The sequence below is a fragment of the Chironomus tepperi genome, unplaced genomic scaffold (assembly GCF_022539635.2).
Source record: "Chironomus tepperi strain 1889 unplaced genomic scaffold, CSIRO-AGI_Ctep_v1 contig_309, whole genome shotgun sequence".
Lineage (NCBI taxonomy): Eukaryota > Metazoa > Arthropoda > Insecta > Diptera > Chironomidae > Chironomus > Chironomus tepperi.
In genome coordinates this window covers 382,902-399,994 of record NW_027226431.1, presented here as the reverse complement: position 1 = coordinate 399,994, position 17,093 = coordinate 382,902, and the positions used below count along the sequence as shown (strand labels likewise).

The 17,093-nt window shown below is 30.5% G+C and overlaps 4 protein-coding genes across 5 annotated transcripts; 1 reads left to right on the top strand and 3 right to left on the bottom strand.

Moving 5' to 3' along the window:
- Positions 1-9,488: 9,488 nt before the first annotated feature.
- On the bottom strand, positions 9,489-11,427 carry LOC139092796 (ninjurin-2-like). Of its 2 annotated transcripts, none has more exons than XM_070643328.1 (4): positions 11,153-11,427; positions 11,033-11,093; positions 10,823-10,953; positions 9,489-9,824 (listed from the first exon to the last, which is right to left on the bottom strand). In XM_070643328.1, the coding sequence occupies exons 1-4, from the start codon at positions 11,276-11,278 to the stop codon at positions 9,657-9,659; spliced, it is 486 nt and encodes a 161-aa protein (XP_070499429.1). In that variant the 5' UTR covers positions 11,279-11,427; the 3' UTR covers positions 9,489-9,656. The 2 variants fall into 2 exon arrangements, with proteins under 2 accessions (XP_070499429.1, XP_070499430.1); XM_070643329.1 differs by having other exon boundaries at positions 9,495-9,824; positions 10,826-10,953; positions 11,153-11,425.
- Positions 11,428-12,275: 848 nt separating this feature from the next.
- LOC139092748 (uncharacterized) lies at positions 12,276-13,852 on the bottom strand. The gene is made up of 2 exons (XM_070643281.1): positions 12,823-13,852; positions 12,276-12,685 (listed from the first exon to the last, which is right to left on the bottom strand). The coding sequence occupies exons 1-2, from the start codon at positions 13,748-13,750 to the stop codon at positions 12,525-12,527; spliced, it is 1,089 nt and encodes a 362-aa protein (XP_070499382.1). The 5' UTR covers positions 13,751-13,852; the 3' UTR covers positions 12,276-12,524.
- An 809-nt stretch (positions 13,853-14,661) lies between these two features.
- Positions 14,662-15,132, top strand: LOC139092759 (probable chitinase 10). Its single transcript, XM_070643292.1, has one exon. The coding sequence runs from the start codon at positions 14,662-14,664 to the stop codon at positions 15,130-15,132; it is 471 nt and encodes a 156-aa protein (XP_070499393.1).
- A 422-nt stretch (positions 15,133-15,554) lies between these two features.
- Positions 15,555-16,217, bottom strand: LOC139092758 (peritrophin-1-like). Its single transcript, XM_070643291.1, has one exon. The coding sequence runs from the start codon at positions 16,215-16,217 to the stop codon at positions 15,555-15,557; it is 663 nt and encodes a 220-aa protein (XP_070499392.1).
- Positions 16,218-17,093: the final 876 nt, after the last annotated feature.

Genomic DNA, 17,093 nt, shown 5'->3' with positions numbered 1-17,093 from the left:
TTCAGCTGCAAAATAAATGCAAAAACCCAAATCTAAATTTTAACTTCTTTATCTAACCTTCAAGCTAGTAATTCTGTATCACATATCATATTATCTGCCTTACTCAAAATCTCTTCAATATACTAGACAGCATGATACAAAATTCTATTTGAAAATCCACCGAAAATCACATCAAAATTTCAAAATAAATTAAATTACAAATTTTATGAACCTCAAAAGCAAAGTTCACTTTGATTTCGTATTAAATTTTTAAATTATTTCAAACCCAAAAATTCAACCTGACCCATAAAATCACTCCAAAAAGCATCCCATCCTGTAACTTTATTTTAATACCAATGAGCATAATCGACCTCTCCTTTTTTTTCAACAAAAACAATTTTTTGTCAGCCACAATTCAGCCACACGTTGGCCTCTTATTCAATTATTCATAAATCGACAATCCCACGAAAAAAAAGTTCCGTGCCTCAACAACTCATGCCACAGGAGGAAATTTCCATTTTTATTCATTATTTCTCAAAAGTCACAGATTACCGAAAAAGGAAATTTCCAATTCTAATATCCAATTTTTTTTTTCCCATAACAACCAATTCGGAAATTCTCAAAATATTCAATTAAAAATTGACGGCAATAAAAAATTCAGCAGTAAATCTGAGGCAAAAAAAAAAGCTCATCAACTGTCGCTATCATACACAGCATTAATTTCCATTGCCTATTATATACACATGAAAAAGAAATGAAGAAAGACAGATATGGTTGAGTATAATACAGTAGTTGTTGACTACTATTCATCCATGCAACCAAGTCAACAACAAAGTGTTGTGAATGAGAAAAAAAAAATTTGTTTTTCTTTCTTGTTAGTTCTTGCAGGCAGAAATGAAGAGGGAGGCATGATAAAAATCTTTTTTGGATGTAATCATCATCTATACAGACAGATAAGACTTAAGTGAATAAAGCAGAATGGAAGAAGAAGAGAAAAAGTGACGGGAAGTCTCTTAAAGGGCGCAGCAAATTTGCTTCTGTTATGTATTTAAGAAAATAAGTAAGTAGTCTATCTTTGTTTGAGATTTTGTGTCTATTTTTCAGGGATGGGGGTTTGTGGTTTGTTGATTTTTGAGACTTTTTGGGTTCTTTTGAGTTTTTCGAAATTAATTTTGAATTTTTCGAATTTTTTAATGAATTTTTCGAAATTAATATCGATTTTCGAAAATGTTTTCAAACTTTTCCAAATTATTATACAACTTTTCGAAATTAATATCAACTTTATCGAATTTTATTAAACTTTTTTCGAAATTAATTTTCGAATTTTTCGAAGTTAATATCGAAATTTTCGAAATTATTTTCGAAGTTTTCAAACTTTTTTTGATGTTAAAGTTTCAAACTTTTCAAAATCAATATCGAAATTCATAATTAACATCGAATATTTCGAAATTAAAATCAAATTTTTCAAAATTCTTTCATTAATGCAACAAACTTTCAAATTTTGATATTTTACGCTCTATTAATGTTCTTAACTCATTTCAAATAAGCTTGTTCAACATCTTTAAAGCTGCATTCGTTATCCAATCAGATCCTGTACTTAGAATTGACTTTAATTCCAACAAATTTTGAAGAAACATCGCATTGTTTACAATCCAAACTTTAACTCTGAAAGAAAAATCAAAATCTCAATTCAACCCTTAAAGTCATCCCTGGATCCACACATAAATATATGTTTAATACGTATAATAAAAAATATATATTGAAGCTAGCTTCTTTTTTGGATAAGAAAGCTGACAGGGAGGAGATTAAATATTTATGGCTTTCTTTCATGCTTTTTCCACTCTCTCTTTTACTTCATTTTCGTTTCATTCTTCTTCTTTGCGGATTTAAGCATCTTCATTATGTCTTCGCAATCTATCAAAGCCAAAAAATTTTTCCTTTCATTCTCAGTCGTTCTCTTTTTTGAATTTTCTTTTCTTCATTTTCTGCAATTCCGATGAATAAATGTATGAGGATATAAAAGCGACAAGTCTTCAAATCCATAAAAAGTTTGAAAATTTTCTTACTTTTTTTTTGTTTTTCATTTGGATTTTTTTCTTTGAATTTACGAATAAAGTTTGTTAACTTTTGTTTTTGGAGCTGCGTGACGAAATAATTTGTTAATTAAAGAAGTTTTAAGGATTTTTTTTTGATGGAATTTCCATCATTTTTTAATTACATCGCAAGAATGTTGAAGCTTTCTTTTTGATTTCTTGGACATTTTTCTCATGAAATTTTGGGTTGTTTTGTGCTTTTTCAGATGGAAATGTTATGAACTTTGTATTTTTGAAGACTGAAGTTGAAGAAATGAGTGAAAAAGCTTCAAAATTGAGTAATTCATTGGAATTTTGTCAGTTATGAATGATGAAAATTTGAATTTTCTAATTCAGCAAAATTCAGCTGAATTCAGCTCTTGTTTGTTTACAAAAGGAAAATTCATTAATTTCATATTTTAAATTGTTTTAATAGTTATAATTCTACGTAATAGCATCAATAGAGACAAAGGCAGCAGTAACTATGTAAAATACAACATTCAACCACAAGTACCTTATACAATTCCACATTATAAATTGTGTATTTTATCATGAATTTAATTTTCAATTTATTTATCGCAATTTATGTCAATTTCTCTTTATTTTGCAGTTCTCATGACAACTCGATTGATTTCATAAGCTATATATTGCACATGTTCTGTAAATATTTCACAAAATTCATATCAACAATTCCGCAAAAAAAAAATTCTATTAATATTAGAATTTAGGTCAAAAGTTCATGCTGCAAATGTGTTCAATGTTCAAATTCCAATTTGCAGATTTTCCCACAAGTTAGCTCAACATGCAGCATCACACAAAGACATTAAATTGAAGAAAATAAGTTTTTTTTCGTATATGACTTTGACTTTTTTTTACGAATCAGCGTAATGAGCATAATGAAGGCAGCAGCAAAAAAAGGAAAGGAAGCAACGGAGACGGAGTGAGAGCGCGCAAAAGAGAGAAAAATTACGGGACCACTAATTCATGTTTCCCCCATAAAAAAAGTCTCTTATTGCCTTTGCCGAACAGCAACAAAAAAAAACGTTTAGCTTTTCCATTCCTAATGCTTTTCTTCTTTATGGATGGTAAGGAATGTGTAAGAGAGGGGAGATAACTTTACCTACACGTATATTAGAGTCTAATGTGTATGGCAAAAAGTAAGAACAAGTAAGAAGAAGGTGAAATATTGGCGAAATGAGGCTAAATTAAATTTTCAAGGGGAATTATGTTATGTGAGTGTTGTTTTGTTGCTTGATATTGTTTGTGCTGAAACTTTGATGAGAATTACACATCTTTATGGCCCTTGTAGACCCAATGAAGTGTGAATTTCATCAAAATCTCGGCAAATTAATGTTTGTTGCAGAGTTGGTAAACAGTTGCCTGTGACAGGCAAAAACCGCACAAATTCTTGATAATTTTTATAGTTTTCGTCTATACAGAAAAATACAAATTCTTGATAATTTATATATTTTTCTACAGAACCATACAAATTATCAAGAATGTGTACGGTTTTCGCCTGTAGAGTTGCAAAAACAGGTGTCTGTGACAGGCAAAAACCGTACAAATTCTTGATAATTTATATGGTTTTTTCCTACAGAACCATACAAATTATCAAGAATTTGTACGGTTTTCGCCTGTCACAGGCACCTCTTTTGCAACTCTGGTTTGTTGTTTTTTTCTGGATGGTAAAAATTTGTTATTTTTTTCTTTTCTTTTTTTCGTTCCTTTACTTTTTATTATTTAGTATTATTATTATTTTCTACTTACAAAATACTGATAAGAATGAGAACATTTTATAATTTTTCACTTATTTCATCTCTTTTTTTTATAATATTATTTATTAATATGCGAAATACTTTTTCATATAAATCATTTTCATCTCTTTTTTTTGTTCCTACCATTCACATTCACTCAATTATAGCAATTTTTTTTCTCATATTATTATTATTATTATACTTTTTTTTTCATTCATATTGCACAGTCATCAAAAAGCAATAAATTGCACAGTTTGTGCTTGGCATGAAACTGAATGTTCTCTATACAGTAAGGAACAACAACAAAAAAATATCATTTTGGATGGAGGGAAAAAAAATCTCTGATAAGAATTTGTCGATTACATGTCCAATGAGCTTCTCTCTCAACTTACACCAAATGGCCGAATTCATAAATGACAAGGCTTATTCTTTACAGTAGGGAAATTGTAACTGGATATTCCTGCATCAATTTTACAATGCAAAATGTAAGCAAGTTTTTACCTCATTTGCAATTTTACGCTCTATTTTTCACGTTTAGTGATCTGTCCATAATTGTGTTATGTCAGTTAGAAATAGCTATTCTCTTTGGTGATTCTGATTCTATGGCTACAGTCCTTGATGTTTGTTTAGATTAAATTTCTAATTTGTTTTGGTTTGTTAATTTGAATTGTTTACTGTTTTGCTGAATTATGCTGAATCAGACTTGATTATTAGTTGAATTCAAATTGATAATTTACTGAAATTCACTTGATTTTTAGCTGAATTAAACTTGATTACTAGCTGAATTAAATTTGATTTTTAGCTAAATTAAACTTGATTCAAGGCTGAATTAAACTTGATTAAGCAATTAAACTTGATAACCAGCTGAATTGTATTTTATTAGAATAAATTATCAGTTCAATTCATCTAAATTGATATTGACATTCAATGGAATTACTCTAAACTAGATTCAAAGCTTAGATAAACTAGACGTTGAACTTAATTTCCGAAAACATTTGACATTGAGCTCAAAAAATTGCTTGATTTAGCAAAAAGCAAGTTGAAATCAGTTTTTGCCAGCTGATTTCTTCAACATACGTATGTGCTGAATTCAGCTTTTGTCAGAAGAGTCCTTCAAAAATGTGCTGAATTCAGCTTAAATCAACATAGACCCCAATTTAACTTAATTCAGCAGTACAGTTCAGTTATATAATTCTGTAAAACTATGCTGAATTCAGCAAAAGAAAAATAGTTTATCAAAAATCTGCTAAATTAAGCAAAAGCTCTCTGATTTCAGTAAGAAATCTATTAAACTGGGTAATAATTTATTCAATATGTGTTCAGCAAATAATGTCGACTATATTAGTCCAAAATTTCAGTTAAAATCAATAAACAGTCAAGTCGATTTTATCATACAAAATCCGAGTCGACTACAAGTTCTGGTAAGGAATCTGCTGAATTTGCCAAAAATTCTATCTAAATTTAGCAAAAACCAGCTTAAATCAGCAAAAATCAGTAGATTTCAGTAAAAATTAGCTGAATTCAATAAAAGCTAGCTAAAATCAGTAAAAACTAGCTAGATTCATTAAAAACTATATGCATTTAGTAGAAACTAGCTGAAAACAGCTAAATTCAGCCAAAACCAGCTAAGCTGAATGAAATCTTAGTTAAATTTAGTAAGAACTAGCTGAATTTAACAAAAAATCAGCTAAACTCACTAAAATTAACAAAAATCAGCAAATATCAGCTGAATTCGACAAATATCAGCTGAATTCACCAAAAACCAGCTGAATTCAGCTTGAAACAAACCCAATTATTTTAATTAATTCACAAAAAACAACAGTAAGTTCATTAATTAACGAAAAAAAAAATAATTCAGATGCAAAAAACTTTTCAATTACATTTTCCCTCTATGGATTAGCCCGTCAATGTTATTTTCTCTACGTTTTATTCCATCTTTTCATTATAAAAAAAAGGAAAATAAGAAAGAAAAAAAAAACTTTCCATTTGCTCTCTATACTATGTACTGTATAAGAAAATATTCTGTAGCGCGCAAAAATAAATAGAAAAAAAAATCTTCTTTTTCACTATATAACGATATATTTTTTTATCATTTCCAATTTCACAATATTCCATCCATAGCTGAGATGTGAGAGAAGAGAAATAAAAAAAAAGTTTCAGGAATTCCGGCCACAGAAATAGAAAATTAAAGTTTGGTATAAAGGAGGAAAGAAATGAAAAAAAAAAAAAAACTTAATTAAAAGTCATTAATTTAACCAACAGTTCCCTTAAAAAGCATTCGACATAGTTCACCAGTACGAGCTGATTCGCATAGCAGTAACTGCCTCGATCTCTCCACGAGACTTTTATTATTTCCAATTAATCTTTTTCCTTTTGCATCTGTATCTGTCGTCCATTCATCTAAATCAGGACCATCCTCCTTATCATATTCAGCATCTGATGATGATGATGATGATCTGTCAGCTTTATTTATTTGCTTTGTATCCTCAACACTATATTGATTCTTCAAATTCGATACAATTTCGCTGCTTACACTATAAACATTCTCAACAACTGGTTGCATTGGCTCAGGCTGTTCCGTTGTTGTTGTTGTTGTTATCATTTTATGTGTTGTCCTCATTGGTAATGGCTTTCTAATATTTACGACAATTTTACCATTTCCACTTGATACAATATCAATATCTTCATCATCTGTATCGTCGTAATTCTCATAATAGAGATCATCATCGCCTTGTGTCATTTGACTTCTCTCAACGGGCCTCTCAATTATTGTAACAGGCGCCGTTGCTGGCTTCTCATTTGCAAAATTGCCAGAATTATCGTAACTTTCGTCACCGTAATTGTCATTATCGATATAAATTGTGTCATCGATTGCATCCTCTTGTGAGGCTGACGACGATGAGCTGCTCGAGGACAATGACGAGTATGAATTGAGACCTGACGAGTATGTACGATCAATAGGTGTTGGCCTTCGGCCCGAGGAAATTCTAATATTTGCATTCACAAAGCCATTGGTGAGGCTGTTCATACCATTGTTATTATTATTTGCATTTCCGTAATGGCTTTTTGTGATGTGAACTGAATTCTCTTTCTCGACCGTAAACGTTTTTTGATGGCTTGCGGGTAGATAATAATATAGGAAGATGACACAGGATATCATCAAAATGGAAATCAAAGCATTGATTATCAGCAATAGGATTTTTCGTTTTGATAGATTTTGGAAAAACATTTTTATTTATCGTGTTGTTGTTGTTGCTTTAAATCTTTAATATTCAGCTGAATTGTGCTGAATTGTTATTCCGTTTTTGCTGAATTGAGCTGAATTTAAAACTTTGTTTTAACTGATATGCGAAGAATTGTATTGAATTTTCAGCTGAATTGTAATACTTTTTGCTGAATTACACTGAATTCAATTCCTTTTTGGACAATTTCGCTGAATTGAAATCTCGATTGAGTTGATATGCGCTGAATTGTAATAAATTTCAATTCTTCCAGCTGAATTGAGCTTATTTGTCAAATTTGTGGTAAAATTGCGCTGAATTCAAATCCTTATTGCTGAATTGCGCTTAGTTGAGAGCTTTTCTTAGCTGAATTCAAACTTTTTCAATTGTATCAATTTTATTGTGCTGAATTACGCTGAATTAAGGGCTTTTCTGAACTGAATTCAAACTCTTTCAATTGTATTGTGCTGAATTGAGCATTAAATTGCTTAATTTCGCTGAATTTAAATCCTTTTTAGCGGAATTGAGTAAAATTTTCAGCAGAATTTAATTTGATTATTTTTTTGCTTTTTTTATGTGTTATAAATTCTTATGCACTGCCACTTTTCACCCCTCAGAATGGATGGAGAATATAGCATAGATATAAAAAACTCACAAAAAGTATAAGATATCTTTTTTTATGTACAAAAATTTTTTCTTATGATTTCTTTTTTTTCTCTTTTTTTTTGTTATGTATGTTGTTGATATGCGGGAGGGAAAATATGTAAATTTATTTCTCTTCACACTTTCTTCTAATTCCTTTTTTTTACTCTTTTCTTATTTCTTTTTTTTCTCTTTTTTTTGTGGCTCGGAGCAAAAAATTCACTTTTTTTATATTTTATTTTATAAAATTTTAATTCAAATTTTCACTAATAAATCCTGTTGGTTGGACGTCCATTTACATTCTAATCACATTTGGCTTTTGATAGTTTTTATTTATTTTTTCAATATTTCACTAATTAATAATTATTTAAATTGGAAATTTCCCATTTGCACGGAAAATAAAAAATTCCCACTTTTCGTGCTGTAAAGCTTTTTCGCTTCTGTCGACAAATTCTCAAATTCTACTCGAAACACACAGCACAGCACACAAACGCGAAAATTGGTAGATTATTAGATTTATCTTGAACGTATTCCTTTATCCGTACACACAAAGGATTGGTGTGGTTGTGTGCGTACGGAAAATTCTATGAACATGCGCACGACACTGGATGTGTGGAAAATATTTTCTATTTTGCTAGCGGAAGTGATAATGTTGAGGGTAAATTGAAATATTTTTCTCTCTCTCTCGCTCACTTCCTCTACGTATTCCATACACACAAATACATTTCATATTAGAATGCTTATGATGATGATGATTATGATCATAATTAATATGTTAAAAGGATTTTATTTTGCAATGAACGTAAATGTGGAAATTATAAGAGTATCCGTAGATGAATGAAATAAACGCTTCTACCTCTTGCTGTGGTATTTACGATTATAGTTTTTTAATGCGCACTATCTGGGGAAAATTGATTTGGAGGAATCTTCTTCAGATTTGATGGATTTTTGAGATGAAATTGCTTGCGTTTCAAAGATAAGTTTTGAAACTGATTCGAGCGATTCCTCTTTTAGCAGCTATATTGAATTTTAATGCTTAGCTTGAATTCATTTCTATTAAATCATCTTTTTTGGCACTTTATTCATTTTCAACTGAATTCTGCAAAATAATTGATTTCAAATTGACATGAGGACTAAACGTTTTACTATTTTAGACACATAAATCAGCCAGGCTCATGATAACAAAATTGACTGATAAAAGGTAGATTTACTAAAGTTTCTTGCAAAAATTGCTGAATTGAGTGAAGTTGGCTGTAAAAACCGCTGAATTGACTTAAGTTGGCTGTAAAACCGCTGAATTGACGGATTAAATTGATTGACAAAAACTGCTGAATTGACTGAAGTTAGCTGTAAGAACTGCTGAATTGACTAAATTTTTTTGAAAAAACCGCTGAATTGACTATAGTTGGTTTTTAAAATTGCTGAATTAAATGAAGTCGGCTGCAAAACTGCTGAATTGACTAAAATTGGTTATAAAATTAACTGGCATCAAAACTGCGAATTATACTGAAGTTGACTCAAAAAACTACTGAATTGTCTGAAGTTGCTCCAAAACCGACTGAATTGACTAAATTATTAAACAAAACTGCTGAATTGACTGAAATTGGCTGTAAATACTGCTGAATGGACTAAAGTTGGTTGCAAAAATTGCTGAATTGAGCAAATTTGTTTCTTAAAGGATGAATGGACCACCCAGCTTTCACCCAATATGCCACTTCCAAAAGCTCATCTTTCAATACTAAACTGCTCATAAAAAGGCTCCAAAATATTAATTTTTTAAAAGCATTCCATAAAAATAATTTAAATTGCTGTTTATTTATTATATATTAAAAATTAATTAACACATTAACATCATTAACCCTTAAAATTGTTCTTGATTAACAGATAAATGAAAATTTACATCATAAAAAATAATTTATATTTTATCACACACGTGCATAAAAATCATGCTTCGAGCCTTTTTTTTTTAAATTAAAGTATAAATCAGTTCATTTTATATCAGCAATATCAAATGTTGAAATAATTATGTTAATCGAAACAGAGCAAATTGTGACAATTAGCAGCACATTATTTGCTATGTTTGTACGACGATGCTCGTTTATGTTATTTAAATCGAATACGATTGCGAGAATGCACATAATTACGCCTTGAACGACCTATAAAAAAGTTATAAGCATATTGTTGAATTAGAATTTATGCGTGGATTAGATGATACAATGATTAATCTATTTTTATGTCATTAAATATTTAACTAAATTGCGGTGAAAAATTTATTATGCTGAAGAGTTGGATGCTTGAAAAATTTATTAGAAATGTTAATTTAATTAAATTGTGTGCTTAAATATGATGAATTGGTTTTAAATTGATTTTGAAGGTTTTAAAATTTTTAACGGTTTTTTAAAATTTAAATGAATTTAAGGTTACCATAAGACCGTTGAATTTGAGCATCAAAATTTCAAAAATGACAGTTTTGCCATTGAAGTCATAGTTGGCTGTAATGTGCTCTTAATTATGGAACAGGTACATAAGTACTTAAGCAAATTAAAACATGGAATATCCGTTAAAATTCAAAAAATAACAAAATAAAACCATACAATTCCAAATTTTGAATCCGGAACCAATCAATTCCCAGTTTTTTGAACATTCAATTCGATTTTAGAACCTTACAATTGCTTTTCGAATTGGAAAACCCTACAAATCCGAAATTTTAAATTCAAAACCGTAAAAGCCGTTAATATTTTCTGGAATTTCTATACATTTTCAGCTTTTTGATACTGATTCTTCCTCATATACATAATTAGAGGTTGATGTCGACTCGAATTTTGTATTGATTAGATACAAAATTGACTTAGTTTAACCGAATCCACTTGACTTAGTCGAATGGGTTTAGTCAAGTCAATTTTGTAGTAACCAAGTCGACTCGACTCCATGTAAAACTCTGAATCGATGTAAAATTCGAGTTTTCTTCACATAGTTCCAATAATGGTTCCCGACGTCGAAATCGAGATCAAGATTTCCCGGGTAGTCTCGGTCTCGGTTCCATTCTCACGAATTTTCCGATCACCAATCACAATTCATCACTTTTTATATCCATGAATAACCAAAATCCCAACTGTGTAAATTAAAAAATCAAACATTCTCTAAATCTACAAGCTACCTGCAGGCATATTGAGATTATGATGAGCACCAAAAGAATATGATAGAATCGATGATTTGCAGGTCCAATTGTCATAACTCGTTTTAATTGAGCAGCATTAGCAGTCAAAAGTGCAAGATCGAGCATTCCTAAAACAGTAATTGAATTAAAAAATATAAAAGCTTTGCATCGATATTGATTTATGAATAAATGAATAAATTATTCCACCTTGCGCGATTGTCTTTCGTGTTGCAAAATCATTCACATTAAGTCCGTAAAATTTGTCGGCCTGGAAGTGACAAAATTTAATCAAATCAGCAATAAATGTCATAAAATTCAACAATTTACAATTTTTGTCAAATTCCCGCCATCCAGACTGTGTGGAAAGACTTTCTTTGATATTGTCTGGATCTCGTTGTTGCTTCTTTCATCCGTTTCGCCATTTTCATCCTCAAATGCTCGATTTCTTGTCATTTCGAATGAATTCGAGCAGCCACAATAACTAACTAATCGTTGAAACAGCTTGAATGCTTCTATCTAAAAACTAGGCAATAGATACACTATCAAACGTTATCAATTGATGTGCTTTATCTGCCTTGTTAAAAAATATTGTTAAACTTGACACGGTTAGTAATGTTCTCGGAGTTTACTTGCCTCATATTTGTTCAATTGGCTGTTGTTTGTATGAATATTTCTATGGTAACGTAAATAGCATAGGATAGAGAACATACCAAAAGAATTATGAATGGATAACCGACAGTGTGTGATGTCATGTAAATTCATGCTTTTACATGCATCGATTTGTGTGTGTGTTTGACTTTTGTTAAGGGGGTTATTAAACTATTGTTCTATCAAGGAAGGCTGAGATTATCGGATTTAATAAGAAACAGAAGCGCATGTTGAAGAAAAAGTGACTAAAATCCGTAAATCTGATTTAAAAACAAATTGATTAAAATTGAGGCAAAAACCGTTGAAAGTTCAAATTTTAGTCAAGTCACAAACCAAAAGATGCAAAAATTCAAAAATTCAAAAATATAAACCGTTAAAAATTCTAAAAACAATTAATATTTCAATGTATTAACCTAGATAATATTTAATATTCGCTGAAAATTCGTCAAATTTTCAAATGTGAAAAAAATACAAAATTCATAACGAAAAATTTTTAAAAGCTCAAAAAGCTACCAAAAATTCAAACAAAAAATCGTTGAAAATTCAAATTTTAGTCAAGACACAAACCAAAAGATGCGAAAATTCAAATTTTATTTGACAGTTGAAAACTTCATGATCTCTCATTCCAAAGTGAGCTTTCTACAGCACTCAATCTCCTACAAAATTCTGCAACAAAGAAAATTACACATATTTTTCATTCAGTAATTATGTCAGGCGTACAATGGCACATATAAATTAGAAAAATGACAATAATGCTTAGCGTCTGTTTTTGTTTCTAAGTTGGGTATTTATTAATAATATTTTATCATTAACTGAATACTTGTCATATTCGTTTACAATTTTTTAATTTATGTAGATATCTAGACATTCCTAAAACTTTTTATAAATTTTCGATTATTATGAACATTGTGCATAAGTGGGACGGAATCATGTTACATCTTATCATTAAAAAACAAAAAAAATTTAATCCTACACAGAAAAAGAAATGGCAATAAATTTTCTCATTGTATTGTGCAATAAATGATCTGTTTCTCAATCAACAATAAAGTCTTCATTCTGTCAATTTGACATAAACTTTGGAACGTGAAAATACTCTAAGATTTATTTCCAGACTTCTCAATTCCTTTTCAATTTCAATTTTACGATTTCGTACTCGAAGTGTCTCACATGTCATTGGTAGTCGATTCAAGTCATCTACTAGTTCCTTGAAGCCTAAAAGATAAGAAATGTTAATCAGTAACTTTCCGTTATTTTTTAAAAATTCAAAACTTTCAAATATTTTTTAGCCGTTATTTTTCAAATATTTTTTGACCGTTAAATTTTTCTTGTAGATAATACGCATTACTTACGTTTCTTAGCAATTCTCAATGATTCCTGTCGTTCGTCCTCTGACAATGGCACATGACCCTCAGGACAGTCTGGATCGTCTTTTGCAGCTTCCAGTTGCTTCTTCTTTGCATCTAAAACATCACCGCCACCTACTTCCTTCTTCTTCTTGCCTTTTGATGATTCCTGCTTATTATCGTCAATATTATTGATTTCAAGAACTTCCTCGTCCTTTTCACTTCCACTTTCATCGGAAATTGTTACTGTTTCTCTTGAATGATGAGCACTGCCGACTCTGTGAGTCCTGTCTTCTCGCTGCTGATATTCATTTAGTGAATTTTTATTTAATTTTTGTAGTGACGAGGAACTTTTGAGGATTGACGACGGCTGCTTTTTGGTGACAGATCCTTTATCTAAAAATTCACTTAAATTCTTTACATGCCTGTCCATTTTCTCTGAATGATCATCTTTCCTATCGTGAAAGTGACTTTTATATCTTGGTGCTTCTTGTTCCAGTAAATGTCCTTTACTGCATGTGTGTGATAATTGCTGCTGTGAATTTCCAAGCGATCTAATTGTTGATGCTGAAGGATATCTAATTATTGTGTCTTTAAGGAAATATTCATCTGCTTCTGGATCAACCGTTTGTGTTCCAAAATCTTTGGATATTGACATTGTGCTTAGCGACTTCCTTAAATTCCCAATTTGTCCAATTGGTGCTTTTGTTGAGCATAAAGCTAGAGAATTATTTGAGCGTTGCTGTGTCGGCATTCTGTCTTCATATAAACTTAATTTTCTTGTCTTTTGTGGCTTGGTAAACTTATTTGAGTATTCTGTATCTTTTGGCTTGCGCATCCTTTGAATGTTCCTTATTCGCATCACATTTTCCTTTAGAAAATCACGTTTTGGTGGCGGCTCTGTGCGAGGGAATATCCCTCGTAGTGACTCCATAAGGCACTTTTTATTTTAAATTAATAAATTGTAACAAAAACCGTGAAAATACGGTCTAATTAAGTAAAACAAAAATTTATTATTATCCTGAAATTCGAAATAAACAAACTGTTAAAAAACTTCGAAATTTTTCGAACTTACTGTGATGTGTTTGAATTTGTTTTGACCGTTACGGTTATGGAAATTTTATTTGTTGCTTGTAATTGTTGAAAATGAATGTGAAGCATTGATGAACATCAACATTGAGTATTTATGATATAATTAACTGATAAAGATAATTAATAATCTTGGAATTCACTAAAAAATTTAGAATGCTTGGTCCAACGGTCACTGAAATTTCAAATTTTTAACCGCAAATTTTTTTGAAAATGCAAATTTAATTGAATTAGTTTTTAATGAATTTCTTACTAACTAAGCTTTTATTACATGAATTGAAGACTGTAGCAGATAAAATAAATTTATTTAAATCCTTAACAATCAATGAATCAATATTTTAAGTGATTTAAGTGTATAAATTCATGATTCTTAAATTCAATTCATTTGTAAACAATGAAATCATCGAAAAAAATTCGAATTAAAAATTCAAAAACCCAAAAACAGTTTGTTGACAGGATCTAAACATCTGATAGCTTATCATTTAAAGTACGGAAATACAGCTGCGGAAGTGAAGATTTAAAAACAAAAATCGCGTCACTCATTCATCTTATCGAGAATTAATACCTAATTAAAATGTCTTGTTCTTATTACACTTGAAATTCAGCAATTTATCACCAATACTTGCCATTGATATTGTTAATCTCATATGACCATGATAAGATTCGATTAACTAGAAATATATAAAAATGCTTCCAATTTCCCGTACTGTTCAGTCTAAATTAAGAAATTAGTCAAAAATAAAGCAAGCAAGCAAAATGAAGTACTTAACAGCAGTAGTATTATTATTTTTAGCAAGTTACGTATCATGTCAAGCTCCAACTCCAGTTTGTGATCCAAATACAGTGTCATGGCATCATCATCCATGGTATTGTGACAGATACTTTTTGTGCTTCTGGGGCGCAACAAATGAACGATTTTGTGCACCAGGCTTACATTACAATCGAATCACAACACAGTGCATGTCACCCAACCTGGCACAATGTGAAATTGATACAGAAATTTACTGTCCAGAAGTTGACGATCCAAATCGATTAGAATTCAGATCAGATTTCCAAGATTGTGCAAGTTACTTCCTGTGCTTTAATGGAAATCCAGTTTCAAGAACGTGTGGACCTGATTTCTGGTGGGATATGTATGACAATTGGTGTACAACACCAGATCTTGTAAGATGTGATCCACGAGCACCAAATAATCCTAATCCATCAGTAACAACAAGACGTCCTTAAATATTGTGTGTGCATTGATTTGAAGTGATCTTATATGAGTGAATAATGTGTTAATTTAATATTTAAGATTATTTTAATAAAAAGAAAGTTTATTAAAAATTTAAATTATTTAATTGATTAAAACCCTACAATTCCTTGAAAGTAACTGAAACATTTGAATGGTTTTCGATTTCGAAATTATGTAACGGTTTTTCAAATTTCAAATTTATGAAAACCTCGCACTTCTAAAACATTTGAATTGTTTCAACTTTAACGAACTTCGATTCAAAATTTCATTAAAACCCTACAAATTCCTGAAAAATCAAAAACATTTGAACGGTTCTAAAATTCAAATTTTCATTTAACGGTTATTTATTATTGTCATTTTATTACATTCTTAATCTAGTCCCTGTATAACTAATTCTATTAATTCTATACTAAATCTATCCAGTAATACACCTGGCAGCTTCTTTGAAAAAACACTCGCCCATAACATGATCAAAGTGTAGATTTTGAGCACATCTTGCTAAATGCGACCTGTTATTATGGCAAATAAAATAAAATTCACAATTTACTGGATGTGGTACAAATTCTAAATTTGTTAAGCTAGTTTCAGGACAATCGATTTCTCGAATATCCGGAAGAGCTTTTTCTGCCTCACATGTTGAATCCTCTTGTCGTATACACTTATTTGTGTCTGGATTCCAATGTAGAGTTGCTGCACATGATAATGATTGTGGATTTCCATTAAGGCAGATGAAATATTTCTGACAATCAGTTCGGTCAGGCAGGAAGACAATGTTGAGTGGATCAATTCCAGGTGGACATGTAGTTGGTAGGACACAGTCTGAATCTTCTTTCCTAACACATTTAAGCTGTGATCTTGAGAAGTGCAATCCCTCACTGCATGATTGTGGAACTTTATTTCCAGCAAAGCATAGGAAGTAGTTGGTACAAGAATATGCATTAGGAATTCTAGAGATTCCAGATGCTGGACATTCTGTTGGAATTACAGTTGTTGTAGTCACTGCCGTTGTTGTAGTTGGTGGTGGTGCAGGAGTGACACCATCTGGGAAGATATTGCAGATAAAATCCGTCCTATACATGCAAGACTGTTCATCGTAAATAAAGAAGAAATTATCCGGACAATTTTGCAGATAGAAAACGCCATTGAAGCATGTATAGTATGACGAACTGAAAAAAGTAAAGTTAAATGATTAGTAAAAATAGTTTCTTTATCTAGTCAGATATCCAAAACAGTCAATGACACAAATGACGACTTTCAAGATAAAATTCCATTTGAAGCATGTGACAATAGTCAAATGACCTTGATTACACCGAATGTAAACAGTCCTGACCATCAAAATAATCATTAACTTGATAATTTTATTAGTTTGATGACTTACCAATTGTATTTTGTTTCAAAGTGTCTTCCATGGTTTGCGGAATTGCAGACAGCATTATCAGGTCCTACATCGCAATCTGACATTTCTGGAACTACACAAGCTTGAGATGAATTACTGAACAAAAATGGAGAGGGACAGCTTTGGAGATGAAACATTCCATTGAAGCATGTGTAGAATGTTGAGCTGAAAAAATGGGTAAAAGTGATTTTTAACGAATTTTTTGAAAATTTGAATTTTTGTTTGTTGAATTAAGAATTTTTAACCAATTTGAATTTTAGTAATAAAAAGTGTTTTCATTAAAATCTCTCCTAATTTCATGCTGAATTTGAATTTTGAACGGATTAGGAAAAAAAAGCTAAGAATCGAAATAAATGAAACGGTCATTAAACTGTAGCATTTCTAGTTTTGTCTATTTTTCGATTCTTTGATGCAAAAAATAGAAAATAAAAATCGAAATAACTTAAGAATTTTTTTGAAAAATTTTGTCGAATAATTGATTTTTTGGAAAATATTTCCACTAAAATGCTTCATCTTATTGTTTTAACTAATTCATTAGACCGAAAACTATCATATTCT

What these genes read in the sequence shown, in the direction of transcription:
- LOC139092796 (XM_070643328.1), bottom strand. Translation starts at nt 11,278, where the DNA reads ATGACAAGAAATCGAGCATTTGAGGATGAAAATGGCGAAACGGATGAA. An exon ending in ACGAAAGACAATCGCGCAAG is followed by an intron (nt 10,954 to 11,032) that starts GTGGAATAATTT and finishes TTACTGTTTTAG; the next exon opens with GAATGCTCGATCTTGCACTT. An exon ending in TCTCAATATGCCTGCAGGTA is followed by an intron (nt 9,825 to 10,822) that starts GCTTGTAGATTT and finishes ACTTTTTTATAG; the next exon opens with GTCGTTCAAGGCGTAATTAT.
- LOC139092748 (XM_070643281.1), bottom strand. Translation starts at nt 13,750, where the DNA reads ATGGAGTCACTACGAGGGATATTCCCTCGCACAGAGCCGCCACCAAAA. An exon ending in ATTGAGAATTGCTAAGAAAC is followed by an intron (nt 12,686 to 12,822) that starts GTAAGTAATGCG and finishes CTTATCTTTTAG; the next exon opens with GCTTCAAGGAACTAGTAGAT.
- LOC139092759 (XM_070643292.1), top strand. Translation starts at nt 14,662, where the DNA reads ATGAAGTACTTAACAGCAGTAGTATTATTATTTTTAGCAAGTTACGTA.
- LOC139092758 (XM_070643291.1), bottom strand. Translation starts at nt 16,217, where the DNA reads ATGTATAGGACGGATTTTATCTGCAATATCTTCCCAGATGGTGTCACT.